This window comes from Dendrobium catenatum, unplaced genomic scaffold (genome assembly GCF_001605985.2).
Source record: "Dendrobium catenatum unplaced genomic scaffold, ASM160598v2 fragScaff_scaffold_1300, whole genome shotgun sequence".
Taxonomy (NCBI): Eukaryota; Viridiplantae; Streptophyta; class Magnoliopsida; order Asparagales; family Orchidaceae; genus Dendrobium; species Dendrobium catenatum.
The window spans coordinates 192356-205249 of NW_021319762.1; the positions used below are offsets into that span (position 1 = coordinate 192356).

General features: G+C 39.8%; 1 protein-coding gene across 4 annotated transcripts in view; it reads left to right on the forward strand.

Annotated features, from left to right (window-relative positions):
- LOC110105097 (ubiquinone biosynthesis monooxygenase COQ6, mitochondrial) overlaps window positions 1–10942 on the forward strand; it is a 29077-nt gene extending 18135 nt beyond the window's left edge. For all 4 annotated transcript variants that reach the window (XM_020834466.2, XM_028699490.1, XM_020834470.2 and 1 more), the window contains 5 exons: window positions 7573–7640; window positions 7730–7781; window positions 9101–9319; window positions 9512–10114; window positions 10472–10942. In XM_020834466.2, coding sequence (XP_020690125.1) covers window positions 7573–7640; window positions 7730–7781; window positions 9101–9319; window positions 9512–10114; window positions 10472–10687 — 1158 coding nt within the window. In that variant the 3' untranslated portion in view covers window positions 10688–10942. The remainder of the gene's footprint in view (window positions 1–7572; window positions 7641–7729; window positions 7782–9100; window positions 9320–9511; window positions 10115–10471) is intronic.
- The last annotated feature ends 1952 nt before the right edge of the window (window positions 10943–12894 follow it).

The window sequence follows — 12894 nt, forward strand, 5'->3', positions numbered from 1 at the left end:
AGATTAAGTTTTTTTTGAAGCTGTGGTGCACTTTCATTTGCCTTTTTTGTGTGCATTTGATAGGAGATACTTGAGTTCGCAATTAATACAAGAGGAAGTACTTGAGTTCACAAGAAACCTGAGCAATAATTGGTAAAAACAGTGAGAGTAATGAGACAAACTTGATGAAATCAATCCAAAACGATATATTGTAATAATGGAATCAAAGCAAAAGAAAACACCAAGCAAGATACAATTGATCATCAATTCGAGAGGAGGATCGTTCTCTCCCAATCACTAGATGATGAATCTAGAGCCCAAGACGTCAAAGAAAACTCCATGAGAACAAATCAAAGCTTGCTTGCCCTAACTCAAAGCATGCATGCCCTAACCCTAGCCTCCCTTTTCTTTTAAAATACATATCTTCCTAATAAAAAGTCAATAAAAAGCTTCCTAGAATAAACCAAATTCAAAATAGTTTCCCTAAGTGTTAGCCGCCCCCTTTTCTCTCTCTAATTTCAGCCCTAGGGGGGCCCACAAGCCTTGGCGGCTTGTTTAAGGAGGCGGCTTAGCCCGCCTCTTGTAAACGTGAACCGGCCCAGGCGGGGCCGATTTTGTCAGTTCAGGAAGAACCATATTACTACCCCCTACCCGAAGAACCACCATGTCCTCAAGGTGAAAATTGGAAAATTGATCTTTCATCTTCTCATAAGGTTCCCACGTTGCCTCGTACTCCTGAATGTTTTTCCATTTAATCAACACTTCTTTAGCTCCATATTCCCTTTGGCGAACCCCCATCAACTCTAACGGTTCCAAAATCACCTCTAAGTCTTACGTGAGTGTCAACGGTAACTCCGAGTTGGCTGCATAATCTCCAATTGCCCTTCTTAACTGGGATACATGGAAAATCGGATGTATAGTCACTGTTGGTGGTAATTTCAGTCGATATGCTATCGCTCTAATATTTTCCAATACTTCATAAGGTCCAAACTACCTTTGAGCAAGCTTCTCATTCCTTATGTTGGCGATTGCCTTTCGTCTGTATGGTCGGAGCTTCAAGAACACCCTCTCCCCTACTTCGAACTGGATATCCTTCCTTTGTCCATATGCTTGTTTCTTCATAATCTGTTGTGCTCTCAGTAGATGTCTCTTCAACTCCTCTAAAACTCTGTCTCTCTCCTCCAAGTATTCCACTAAAAAACTGGAGTATTGCTACTCCCAAAGTGCACCAAGTGAGGAGGATACCTTCCGTACAACACCTTGAATGGGGTCATATGAGAAGTGGAATGATAATAGGTGTTGTACCAATACTCGACCCATGATAGCTACTTGGCCTATAGCCTGGGTGTCTCTGACACAAAGCATCTCAAGTAGGTCTCCAAGCTCCTGTTAACCACTTCTGTTTGGTCATCCGTCTGTGGGTGGTAGGCAGTGCTTCTCTTCATAGCTGCCCCATTAATTTGAACAACTCCCTCTAAAAGTGGTTGAGGAACACCTTATCTCTATTTGATACTATCGCTTCTGGCATTTCATGCAATTTGACTGCCTCTCTGATGAAAGCTGAAGCCACTATCACCGCAGTGTATGGATGTTGGAGGGGAATGAAATGAGCATACTGCTCAATCTGTCCACCACCACCAGAATCACTGTGAAACCTTTTGAATGGGGCAGCCCATCTATGAAGTCCAGGGATATCTCCTCCTATACTCGTTCCAATAAAGCCAATGGTTGTAGTAGTTCTCATGGCAACATGGCCAGGTATTTGTTCCCTGACAAACCATTTCCTCCACATCTCTGTGCATCCCATTCCATTACAGCTCCAAGGCTAATCTCCTGTATGTCTTCTGCACCTCTAAATGACCCCCAACAATGCTCCCATAAAACTCTTGGAGTAAATTTGGAATGCGGATTGAGGTCCGGGCATCACAAACCTCCCCTGATACAATAGTCTGTCCTCCTCCAATGATTACCCTAGATGGCTACCCCCGTACCTCAGTAAATCTATCATGATCTTTCCCAACTCTTCATCTTTAGCACTCTTCTCCCTGATAGTCTCCCAATCTAGCATCAAAGGAACTGATACTACCACTGTCTGTAGCTCCCCCATACTGCCATACTTCTATACAAGGCATCTGCTTCCTTGTTCTATACTCCTGGCTTGTACTGTATTTCGAAATCATATCCCAACAGTTTGGACAACCACTTCTGATGCTCCTCAGTCACCATCCGCTGCTCCAACAAGTACTTTAGGCTCCTCTGGTCAGTTCTGACAATGAAATGCCTATCTAACAGGTAGGGTCTCCATTTCTGAATTGCTAAGACGATGGTCATCAACTCCCTCTCATAGACTGATTTCAGCTTGGCTTTGACTGTTAACACTTGGCTGAAATAGGAAATGGTTTGATGATTATGCATGAGTACTTCCCCACAGTCCATACCCTAAAACATCTGTCTCCGCTATGAAGGTCTGAGTGAAGTCTGATAAAATTAAGACTGGTACAGTAGTCATAGCTTTCTTTAGTCTCTCAAATGCCGCTGTGACTGCCTCTCCCCGTAAGAACCCATCTTTCTTCAGCTACTCTTTCAGTGGCCATGCTATAGTTATGTACCATTTTACAAACCTCCTATAGTATCCCGTTAGTCCTAAGAATCCTCTCAACTCCTTCAAATTCTTAGGTAAGGGCCACCTCAACATTGCCTCAATCTTTGACTGATTGGCCTCCACCCCTTCTTTGGATGCAATATGATCCAAAATCTCCACACCGGTATGGGCAAAACAACACTTCTTCAAGTTGGCTCTCAGCTGATGCTCCTATAGGACTTCCAAGGCCATATTCAAGTGCTCCAGATGCTCCTCATTTTTGCTGTACACTAGTATGTCATAAAAAAACACCTGAACAAACTTTTGGAGGTACTGCCTGAACACCCTGTTCATCAGTGACTAGAAAGTAGCAGGGGCGTTGGTAAGCCTAAATGACATTACCATAAGCTCATAATGACGCTCATGTGTCCTGAAAGCTGTCTTTGAGATGTCTGCCTTTCTCATTATGATCTGATGGTACCTCGGCTTCAAATCCAACTTGGAGAACATCACTGCCCCATACAATTCATCCAAGAGCTCATCAATCACAGGAATAGGAAACTTATCTGACACTGTCCCTTTGTTCAAAGCTCTGTAGTTCACACAAAATCACCAGCTCCCATCCTTCTTCTTGACCAGTAGAACTAGACTAGAGAAAATCGCACTCGGCTTGATGATCCTAGCCTCCAGCATCTCACAAATCAGCTTCTTAATCTCATCCTTCTGAAATTGAGGATATTGGTTGGGCCTGACGCTGATGGGTGACATACCTTCCCTCAAGGCGATGGCGTACTTCTGCTCCCTCGATGGTGGAAATTCCTGAGGCGGCTGAAACACCTCTTGGAATTGCTGAATCAACGATTGTATGTAGAGGGGTATTCCCCCTCCCTCCTCCAATCTAGCTCCCTCCAAACTGTGCAGCTCCACTAAATATCCTCCACCTATCTCCTCTATGGTCTTGATCAAAGATTTGAGAGATACCCCAGTCATTGACAACCCTGCATCACCTTGAATCTCTTTTTTCTTCCCCTACCACCAGTTCCATTCTCAGGGTTCCCTAATTTACCTTGGTATCTCCCGAGGTTTGGAGCCACTTCATTCCCAGGATGACTTCAGTGCTTCCCAACTCCAAGGAAAGAAAATCCTCACTCACATGTATCCCCTGAATGATCATCATCACTCTCTCACAAACTCCTCTACCCATTTTCATTGTTCATGTGCCCATCATCACTCCATAACCTCCTGTATCTGCTAATTTCACCCCCAGCAGATCAACAATTTGGGTGGAGATGAAATTGTGGGTTGCTCCACTATCTATCAACACTATCACCTCTGTATCAGCTATCTCTCCCTTCACTTTCATAGTGTGATTTGGAGTGAATCCCACCACTGAGTTTAGGGAGACTTCTGCAGCATCTAGATGCAACTTCTCCTCTTCCTCCATCTTGAAATCGCTCCCACCTCCCTCTTCAGCTTCCATGTCATCACAGATGGTGAGAACCTGAAGAATTCGGTCCTTACACCTATGCCCTGGCATGTACTTCTCATCACATCTAAAACACAACATATTCATCTTTTTTCTCCTGTATCTCCTTCTTTGTTAGCCTTTTGAAAATTCCCATTTCCCCCTCCTCCGCTCTCTCCTTGGGCACTTTCTTCAGACTCCCTGGCGCTGGCCCTTTGCGAGCTAAGAAGGTGCTGATCATCCTATATGATCGCCCCGAGTTGCTCCCTCTAGCCCCTCTCTCCTGCTGCTTCTGATCCTCCACCAACTGGGCTAGCTCCATGGCCTCTCCTAGGTCTTTTGGCTTTATCATCCTAACCGTTTCCCGTATCTCCGATTTAAGCCCCTTCATAAAATTCCCCTCCAGCACTGTCTCAGAGAGCCGGTCTAATCTGCTGGCAAGTACTCGAACCTATTATGGTAATCTACCACTGTTCCCTTCTGTGTCAAGGTAGAGAATTGCTCATAGAATTCTCCTCCTCTATCGGTTCAGAAATGTTCTAGTAAGCACTCTTTGAACTCCCTCCAGCTTCGGATGGGTTGCCTCATGTCACGCCATTGGTACCATGTCAGTGCTTTCCCCTTCAAACACAGTGCTTCTATCGTCAGCTTCTCTTCCTCCGTCAACCCGTTGACGGTGAAATATCGTTCCACCTTGTAGATCCAGCCATGGTCATCCTCATCCTCAAAGATGGACATCTTCAGCTTCCTCACATTCGGGTCATCCCCGTTGCCCTTGAATCCTCCATAACCTCCCATTCCACGAAGAGGAGGTGCTCCCCAGTTGTCACAATCTTCCCTCCGGTGATCATACTCAATCCTTTCATCAAATTCCCTTCTTCTTCTTTCAAATTCAACACCTTTGCGGTAGGAATCCTCCCTTCTCCCTTCAAAATCAGCAGCCCTTCTTTCGAAACCAGTGCTCATTTCCTCTCTAGAAAGTGGTTCTAGAGGAGGCATTCCGTCTTCACCCTCCAAAATCTCCACTTCCTGATTTTTCCTTCGCCTAAACATGTTAGGGTTTCCACCTCTTCTATAGTCGCCGATGGTTTCCCTTGCTTCCGATGTCGCCGGATTGGTCCTCACGTCTAGCAGTTTCTTCAACATCTCTTTCATCACGACAAAACTTTCCTTCCATCCTTTCATTATTGGATGAAATCTGATTTTGAAAATAAAAAAAATTTTCCCTCCAAATCTGATTTAAGTTGCTCAATTTCTCCTTCCAAAACTTCAACCTTTTTTCTGGCCATATTTCTTCCCGATATTTACGAGAAGATCTTCTTCTGGATGAAATTTCTCCGCTGAATTTCAGAATTTTCGCCGCTGATGGTCCCAACACAACGCTCTGATACCCAATTTGATAGGAAATACTTGAGTTCGCAAGCAACTCTAACAATAAGTAAAAACAACGGGTGTAATGCGACAAACTTGATGAAATCAATCCAAAACCATAGATTGTAATAATGGAATCAAAGCAAAAGTAAACACCAAGCAAGATAAGCAAGATACAATTGATCCTCAATTTGAGAGGAGGATCCTTCTCTCCTAATCTCTAGATGATGAATCTAGAGCCCAAGACACCAAAGAAAACTCCAAGAGAACAACTCAAAGCATGTATGCCATAATCCTAGCCTCCCTCTTCTTTTAAAATACATATCTTCCTAATAAAAAACCAATAAAAGGCTTCCTAGAATGAACCAAATTCAAAATAGTTTCCCTAAGTGTTAGCCAACCCCTTCTCTCTCTCATTCCCGCCCTAGGGGGGCCCACAAGCCTTGGCGGCTTAGCCCGCCTCCTGTAGACCTGGTCGGTTTAGGAAGAACCGAATCAGCATTTCTATTGGGATTCAATTTTCTTAGCTTCGTAGGAGCAGACTTTGGATCTGTTCCTATAATGATAGAAAATGGTTCGGTGATCTTGAATCGGAAGGAAATACTTTCAAGTTTTGTACATTTTTGCAAAGAAAATACTATAGCTTTAGGTTTGCAATCAGCATCCTCTTTCTACACTATCTGCATCTGATCAAGTTTTGTCATTAAGTTGACTGTAAAAATTTATGCTTTATGGCTGAGTTTTATGAATCGTCATTACTGGGCAATGAATCATTGGGCTTATTGATGGATCCTTTCCCTATTCCCCCAAATTCATTCGGTAATCCTCTAAAAGAGATTTTGAAGGTACAGAAATACAAGGGGTTGCAATTTTGAAGCGTAGGTGTGAAGAGTAATTTGCTAAGGATCCATTGTTGATTAGACAGATTAAATCCACCCTTTGGGAAGATTTCATGACTCAAGATATTCTCGTTAAATCGTGAAAAGAGATATGAGAAACTCGCAAGGACAACTATTCGGAACTTTTAGTGGCCAAGCTGATGTAATGTGTACACTGAATTGTCTGTGGGAGGAGTTTAGGATGTTTGTTATGTTATGTCTGCACCCCTCTGACAAGCAGCATCCAATAACACAGCACAAGAAGTGTTTGCAGCAAACAATTATCCTTGTCAAACCTATCATGGAAGAGGCAGGTGCGATCATGTTTGAGATTGTGGAAGACATCAAAACTAAATAGAAATTAATCTTTTCAATGTCATGGACGTCCTTGAACTGCATAAAATCCTGAAAATTAATTTAATCCAGCGATTTATCTTTGTTGTTAACTGGCTAATAAATATCAAGTGCATGGTTGTAGATAATACCTTCTGCTACCTTTAATAATAATTCCTCGCTTACAACAATAAATAGAGAATGGAAGCGTTGATGTAGAGCATCTGAATTATGAAAAAGAATGTAGTTTCCATTTTTCTCTTCTTACTTCTGCTGCGTTGCTTTTCTCTTTTTGCGCTGAATGTGAATTTGATATGTTTACATCCTTGACTTGCTTATCTTACCTTCTTAATCCACTATTGTCCCAAATTTTGTATTAAAAAGTTTAAATTGGAAGCTCACAGTTTTTGTTTGTTATTAGCAATTCAAGTAAGATAATTTCAATTGCGTGCTTTTATTCAAAGTATGCTTGTAGTGATTTTAACTGAAGGTAGATATTTAATGGGCTATGATCTTCTCTTTGTGAAATTCTAGTGGTTTTTAAGCAGTAGCATTGATACTCGAATATAGAACTTCGTTTATTGTTTTCAACAGAATACTTAAGTAGTGAATTTGGCCCAAGTTGCTATGGAGATTTCAGCTAGTTGATAGGTGGAGGTGGAAGTTAATGCTTTGCTAATTCTTTTTGAGTCTTTAATTTCTCCATTCCAAAGGTATAGTTTACTTGATGATTTTGATTATTTCTATTATTCATATCATTTATTAATTGAACTGATATATTTTCTTGGTTAATCTGCATCTAATACTTACTGTTAGTTTCCTTGCAATGTTACCTTTTTAATTAGTTTCCGTCTTAAATCTGTATATATGATTTTGATACAGCACCGACTGTTAAATCTTTTTTCCTGGGAATGTAATAAATAGTCTAAGAGTGCAAATGTATTCTTTTGTAACTATACTGATAGGTATGGGATTACTCTGGTTTGGGTTACACAAGGTATCATGCTAGAGATGTTGGCAAAGAATACCTTGGGTATGTTGTGAAATGAATGCGAGTTACTGTTGTATATATTTGAAATAGTCGGTTAATGATATCGTCTTGAACCTTTCTTCCTTGTTCAGTTGTGTAGTGGAGAACATGGTGCTGTGTGATGCTCTCTTGTCCTGCTTACAGGTACTATTTTTTTCATATCCCGTATGATTTGATTGTTAACTCGTGCATGATGATTCTTTTTGTTTGTCTTATTTCACTTACATTTTCTGTGAGCTAAGAAATGGCGTCTGATTTCCAGATTTGGTTGCATAGTGGTAAATGTTTGTGAAGTTACCGGAAATGGTTCCAAGAGTTTTACTCCCCCGTCTAAGTTAAGAATATATGTTATTCATTTCTAGTTTTGAAATAGGAGTATTGAATTGTAAATAATTAAGAGCTTTATAAATATGACACGAATTTGATATTTGGGTGGAGTGTAAATCACCTTGATAACTTCTTGTTCAAAATTTTCTTTAATGAAGTGCATATCAGTCTCAACGTGGTTAGATATATCCTGATGGACATATTTCTAAGTAATACTTATTGCAACTTAATTTGTCACATCATCATTGATTCTTTAGCATATACTTTTAGTTATTCAAGAAGTTTTTTAAGTCACGTTGGTTCATAAATTCCATGAGCCCTATCTAGAAATTATGCCTCGACATTTGTTTGGGCAAAAAACAAACAATTTTTTTAGTTCTCCTAGCAACCACATTTTCCCATCTAAACGAGCAATAATAAGAAGAATTTTTAATTAGTTATGGGTCCTGCTCGATTAGCACTAATGAGGATTTCAATACTTCTATTAGTTCCTTTCTTGAAGAATAAACCTTTTTCATGTGTCTTTTTAAGTATTTAGTATGCAGCTTTAAGGTATTTCTTTGTGGGATTATTCATGTGTCAACTGACATGACTAACTAGGAAATATGTCTGCTCTAGTTTGAGATAAATAGATTATTTTTCCTGTTAATTGTTTGTATCTTCCTTTGTGTGCCTATGTTGTTTCTATCTTGGACCCAATTTTATTTGGAGAATCCATTGGATTATGAGCATTTTCTTTTTGAAGTGTATTTTTATTGAGTTTTTCTCAATCTTGTTATTTCCATACATTGGAAATACTTCAAGAAACTAAAATTTTTGATTTCAAGTTCTTTGGTTAGGACTAGGGGTGTCAATTTCGGGTCACGGGTCGGATTCCATACTTATAAGACTGACATTAATAACCTTTTCCCCTCTTTCTAACCAAAAGAAACTATCGGTTTCCTTCTTGTTCTTTCATTTCCATAAATGATTCACATTTAGCAAACTTTTAAGTTTTTGAATAATCTTTTCATGCTCTACAAAATTCATATAGTTTTCAGAGCTTAATGCTAGCCTTGGCGTTGAGAAACATCCATCGCCACTTGATTGTTCCTTATTTTTATTAACTTCTCTTATTACATGGGAACTGTGATTAGGAGAATATGGACTTTCAGAAGGCAATACACAATGCTAGATTGGCCTCATTGAAATTTCCATCACAATTTAGATCCACAATAACATCAAAAGAGCAGGTACAACCGATGGGTGATTCATCAAGAGTTGCATCATCTGGTAATACTATAGAACCAACGCACAATGGTTCTTCGGTAAAGCTGTGCCTGAGTAATGGGAAGAACCTCTATGCAAAATTAGTAGTAAGTGTATATTCTAATTTGATTGAACTTTTCAAGGAGTTAAGTTTCCTATCCCTGTTTCATTAATACCTAAATCCTGAATAGCCCATTGATGAATGATCTATCCCTTCATAAATGTTAGGTGGATTGGAACTACATTTTCTCACACGTGCCTTTCTTTTTAGAAACTCATGTAATGTTTAATCACTACAGGTAGGAGCTGATGGCGCCAAGTCACATGTCAGGGAGATGGCTGGACTAAAGACAACAGGTTGGAACTATCCACAGAATGCGGTCATTTGTACAGTTGAGCACTCTGTTGAAAACCACTGTGCTTGGCAGAGGTTTTTGCCTTCTGGTCCTATTGCACTTTTACCTATTGGTGACAAATTCAGCAATATCGTTTGGACAATGACTCCAGAAGAATCTTCAACTCATAAATCAATGACCAGGGATGCCTTTGTGGAGGCAGTGAATTATGCTTTGGATTATGGTTATAGTTCTCACCCTCAATCAAGTTTTCTTGATGAATTTGTGCACAGAATATCATCTTTATCTGGATATGGTACAGCATCAATGGCAGAACATTTCCAGGTGCCACTAAAAGTTACTGATTTAGTGTCAGAAAGAATGACATTTCCTCTGTCATTAAGGCATGCTCTTGAATATGCTTCCAAAAGGGTGGTTCTCGTTGGTGATGCAGCACATGTTGTGCATCCTTTAGCTGGTCAAGGAGTCAATTTGGGGTTTGGCGATGCAGCTGCCTTATCAGAAGTCATTGATGAAGGCCTCCGAGTAGGGGCTGACATAGGAGAGGTATTCATCATACATTGAATCAGTTGAATGCCTTTGCTTAGTATAATGTGAGAGCCATGTATCTGCAAATTGTCATTAGTGTTGTAACTTTGCTAGGTTCCATTTGGCATCCAATTACAAAATCGATATGGCATCTATGAGTGAGTTAACTTTGATGGATTTAGTCACTGTTAATATAATTTTTGCTATGCATGACTTCTATTCCTGCCAGATAATAATTTTTGTGCATGTTCTTGGATATCATCTGTGATTGGGATTTGTAACTTTTTTTTATAGCTCAAATGAAAGCGTGTTTGCTCTTTGGTTTATGGTTCTAAACCAATTTTTGTTCACTTTTTTTTTCTCCTCTTGATGCAGCTTTCTTTATTGAAGAGGTATGAGAGGGAAAGACAGGCTGCTAATCTCACTATGATGGCGGTTCTCGATGGCTTCCAGAAGGCCTACTTGATGGATTTTGCACCACTTAATTTCTTGAGGGCTGTTGCATTTCATGGCGCTCAATTTATTACTCCACTGAAAAGAAATATAGTTTCCTATGCAATGGGCGAGCAAAAATGGCCTCTTTTCACATAAGAAGCAAATAATGATGAAAGGAACGGCTAAACAAGTTGGGCAGGATTTAATCAGAGATAAGAATGATTGAGCATTTCTTGCTTTTTTAAATTTAGATTTTCCTGATAGATGTTGAATTTTATAGCTCTTCCTTCTGTTTTCAGAAACTCGAACTTAGAATAATATTTTTCATCAGTTGGCATTGTTATTGTGGAAGCTATATTGAAGTTATTTGACAAGATAGTGAAAAAAATAATGCCATTGTGAGCTTCATATGAGAAACTCCTGTTAAGGTTGGGTGCAAGTTGCTTCTGGCTATGATGCTATGCTCATTATGTCTATTCAAGCTTTTAGCCTCTTCACAATGGGTCTTGGTTAGGATAGGTTGTCATTTTTATGCTTCTCAGATGCACTACGGGTCGTGCCTCCACTTGCCTGGCCTAATACCAATAAGCTTTTAGCCTCCATCAGCTCTTATTCCTTCCACTTTTGGTCTTCATTAATAAATTCCCCCATCATTGTGTCCGCAACTTTCTCCACATTAATAAATGAAGGGCACTTAGCTAAGATTTTATTTTGAAACCAGACATCATTCATTGTGTTAATCCCCTTGCCATTAGCAATCTTCCCCTTGATAACCGTCCTAAGAGCCTTAGCCCCAACCACTAGAATCTTCCAAGTTGCAGAAGTATCCCACACTTTATGTCCACTCCAAACATCAGTCCCATATTTCGATTTAACAATTCTATGTAGAAGATTTTCTGGACTACACAGGAATCCCCATGTTAGTCTAACTCTCAAAGGGCCTCTCCATTCAACAGGATCATGGAAGCCCAATCCCCCAAGCTTCATAGGTCTGCATATCTTATGCCAGACAACATAATGGCAACCATCTCACTCACTATCCTTCTGCCAGAGAAACTTTCTAGCAAGCCTAGAAATTTCAGCTAGCACACCTTTGGGAACTAATGAGTGAGTCATAAAATACATAGGGATTGTGATGAAAGAGATTCTAATCAAAGTTGCTCTTCCTACAAAGGAAAGAAACCTCCTTTCCCAAACCCCAAGTTTTTCCCTGGCCTTTATTATAAACTTGCCAAAATCAATAACCTTTAATTTCCTTGAAGCCAAGTGAACTCCCAAATACTCCAACTCCTTCACCACCCTGAAGCCCAACAGATTAGCAATCCCCTTCTGCTTCCCCACAACACATGCTTTGCTAAACATAAGAGTAGATTTTTGATAGTTAATTCTTTGGCTCGTCCATTTGCAATGGTTATATAATATTTTCATCATAATAACCGTTCTGAGCAAAGACCAAAATATCATATGCATAAGACAAATGAGAAATTTTCTCTGAATTCCTAGTGATTTGCACACCTAATTAATATCTCTGCTAAGCAAAGGCTTTGTACAACAATTCAGAACAAAAGATGAATATGTAAGGTGATAATGGGCACCTTTGCCTAAATTCACACCCAACATTGATCCAAGAGAATTTCAGACCATTGATCAACAAAGAAAACCTAGGATTAGTTACACACTGAAGCACCCACTTGATCAGCTTATTCGAAAATCCCATTAACTTCAAAACTTATTGCAAAGTTTTTCAACTCATGCTGTCATAGACCCGCTCCATATCCACCTTGAGATTGAGCCATAAACCCAAACTTAGCCTTTGAATATCTGAATTTACCAATGACTTCCTGGGCCAAGAGACTATGGGTTGAAATAGACCTTCCAGGGACAAAAGCTCCTTGTTGCTCAACAATCAACTCTGAAAGTACCATCTTAATTATGTTTACCAACAATTTAGACACAATCTTGTAAAAAGATTGGTGCTAATTTGTCTAAATTTGGAAGGATCAACGCATTGAGTACTTTTTGGAATAAGAACAACCAATGTCTCTTTCCATCCAACCAACATCTTCCCCAACTTGAAAAATTCTTTGACAACATTTAGCACTTCCAACTTCACAATATCCCAATAGAACTTCAAAAAAAGAGATTGTTATCCCATCACCACCATGGGCTCTATTATTACCCAACGGTTTGATAGCAGCCAAGATTTCTTTGTGTTCCATCTCAGCCTATAACCATCTCACCTGAGTGGCAGCAATTTTGTTATCCACATAGAATTCAGGCCACCCAGTTAAGAAAATAGCTCTCTCCTTCCACTTGTTACTAAAAAAAGTCCCAAAAAATTGAACTAATGATATTATGATCTT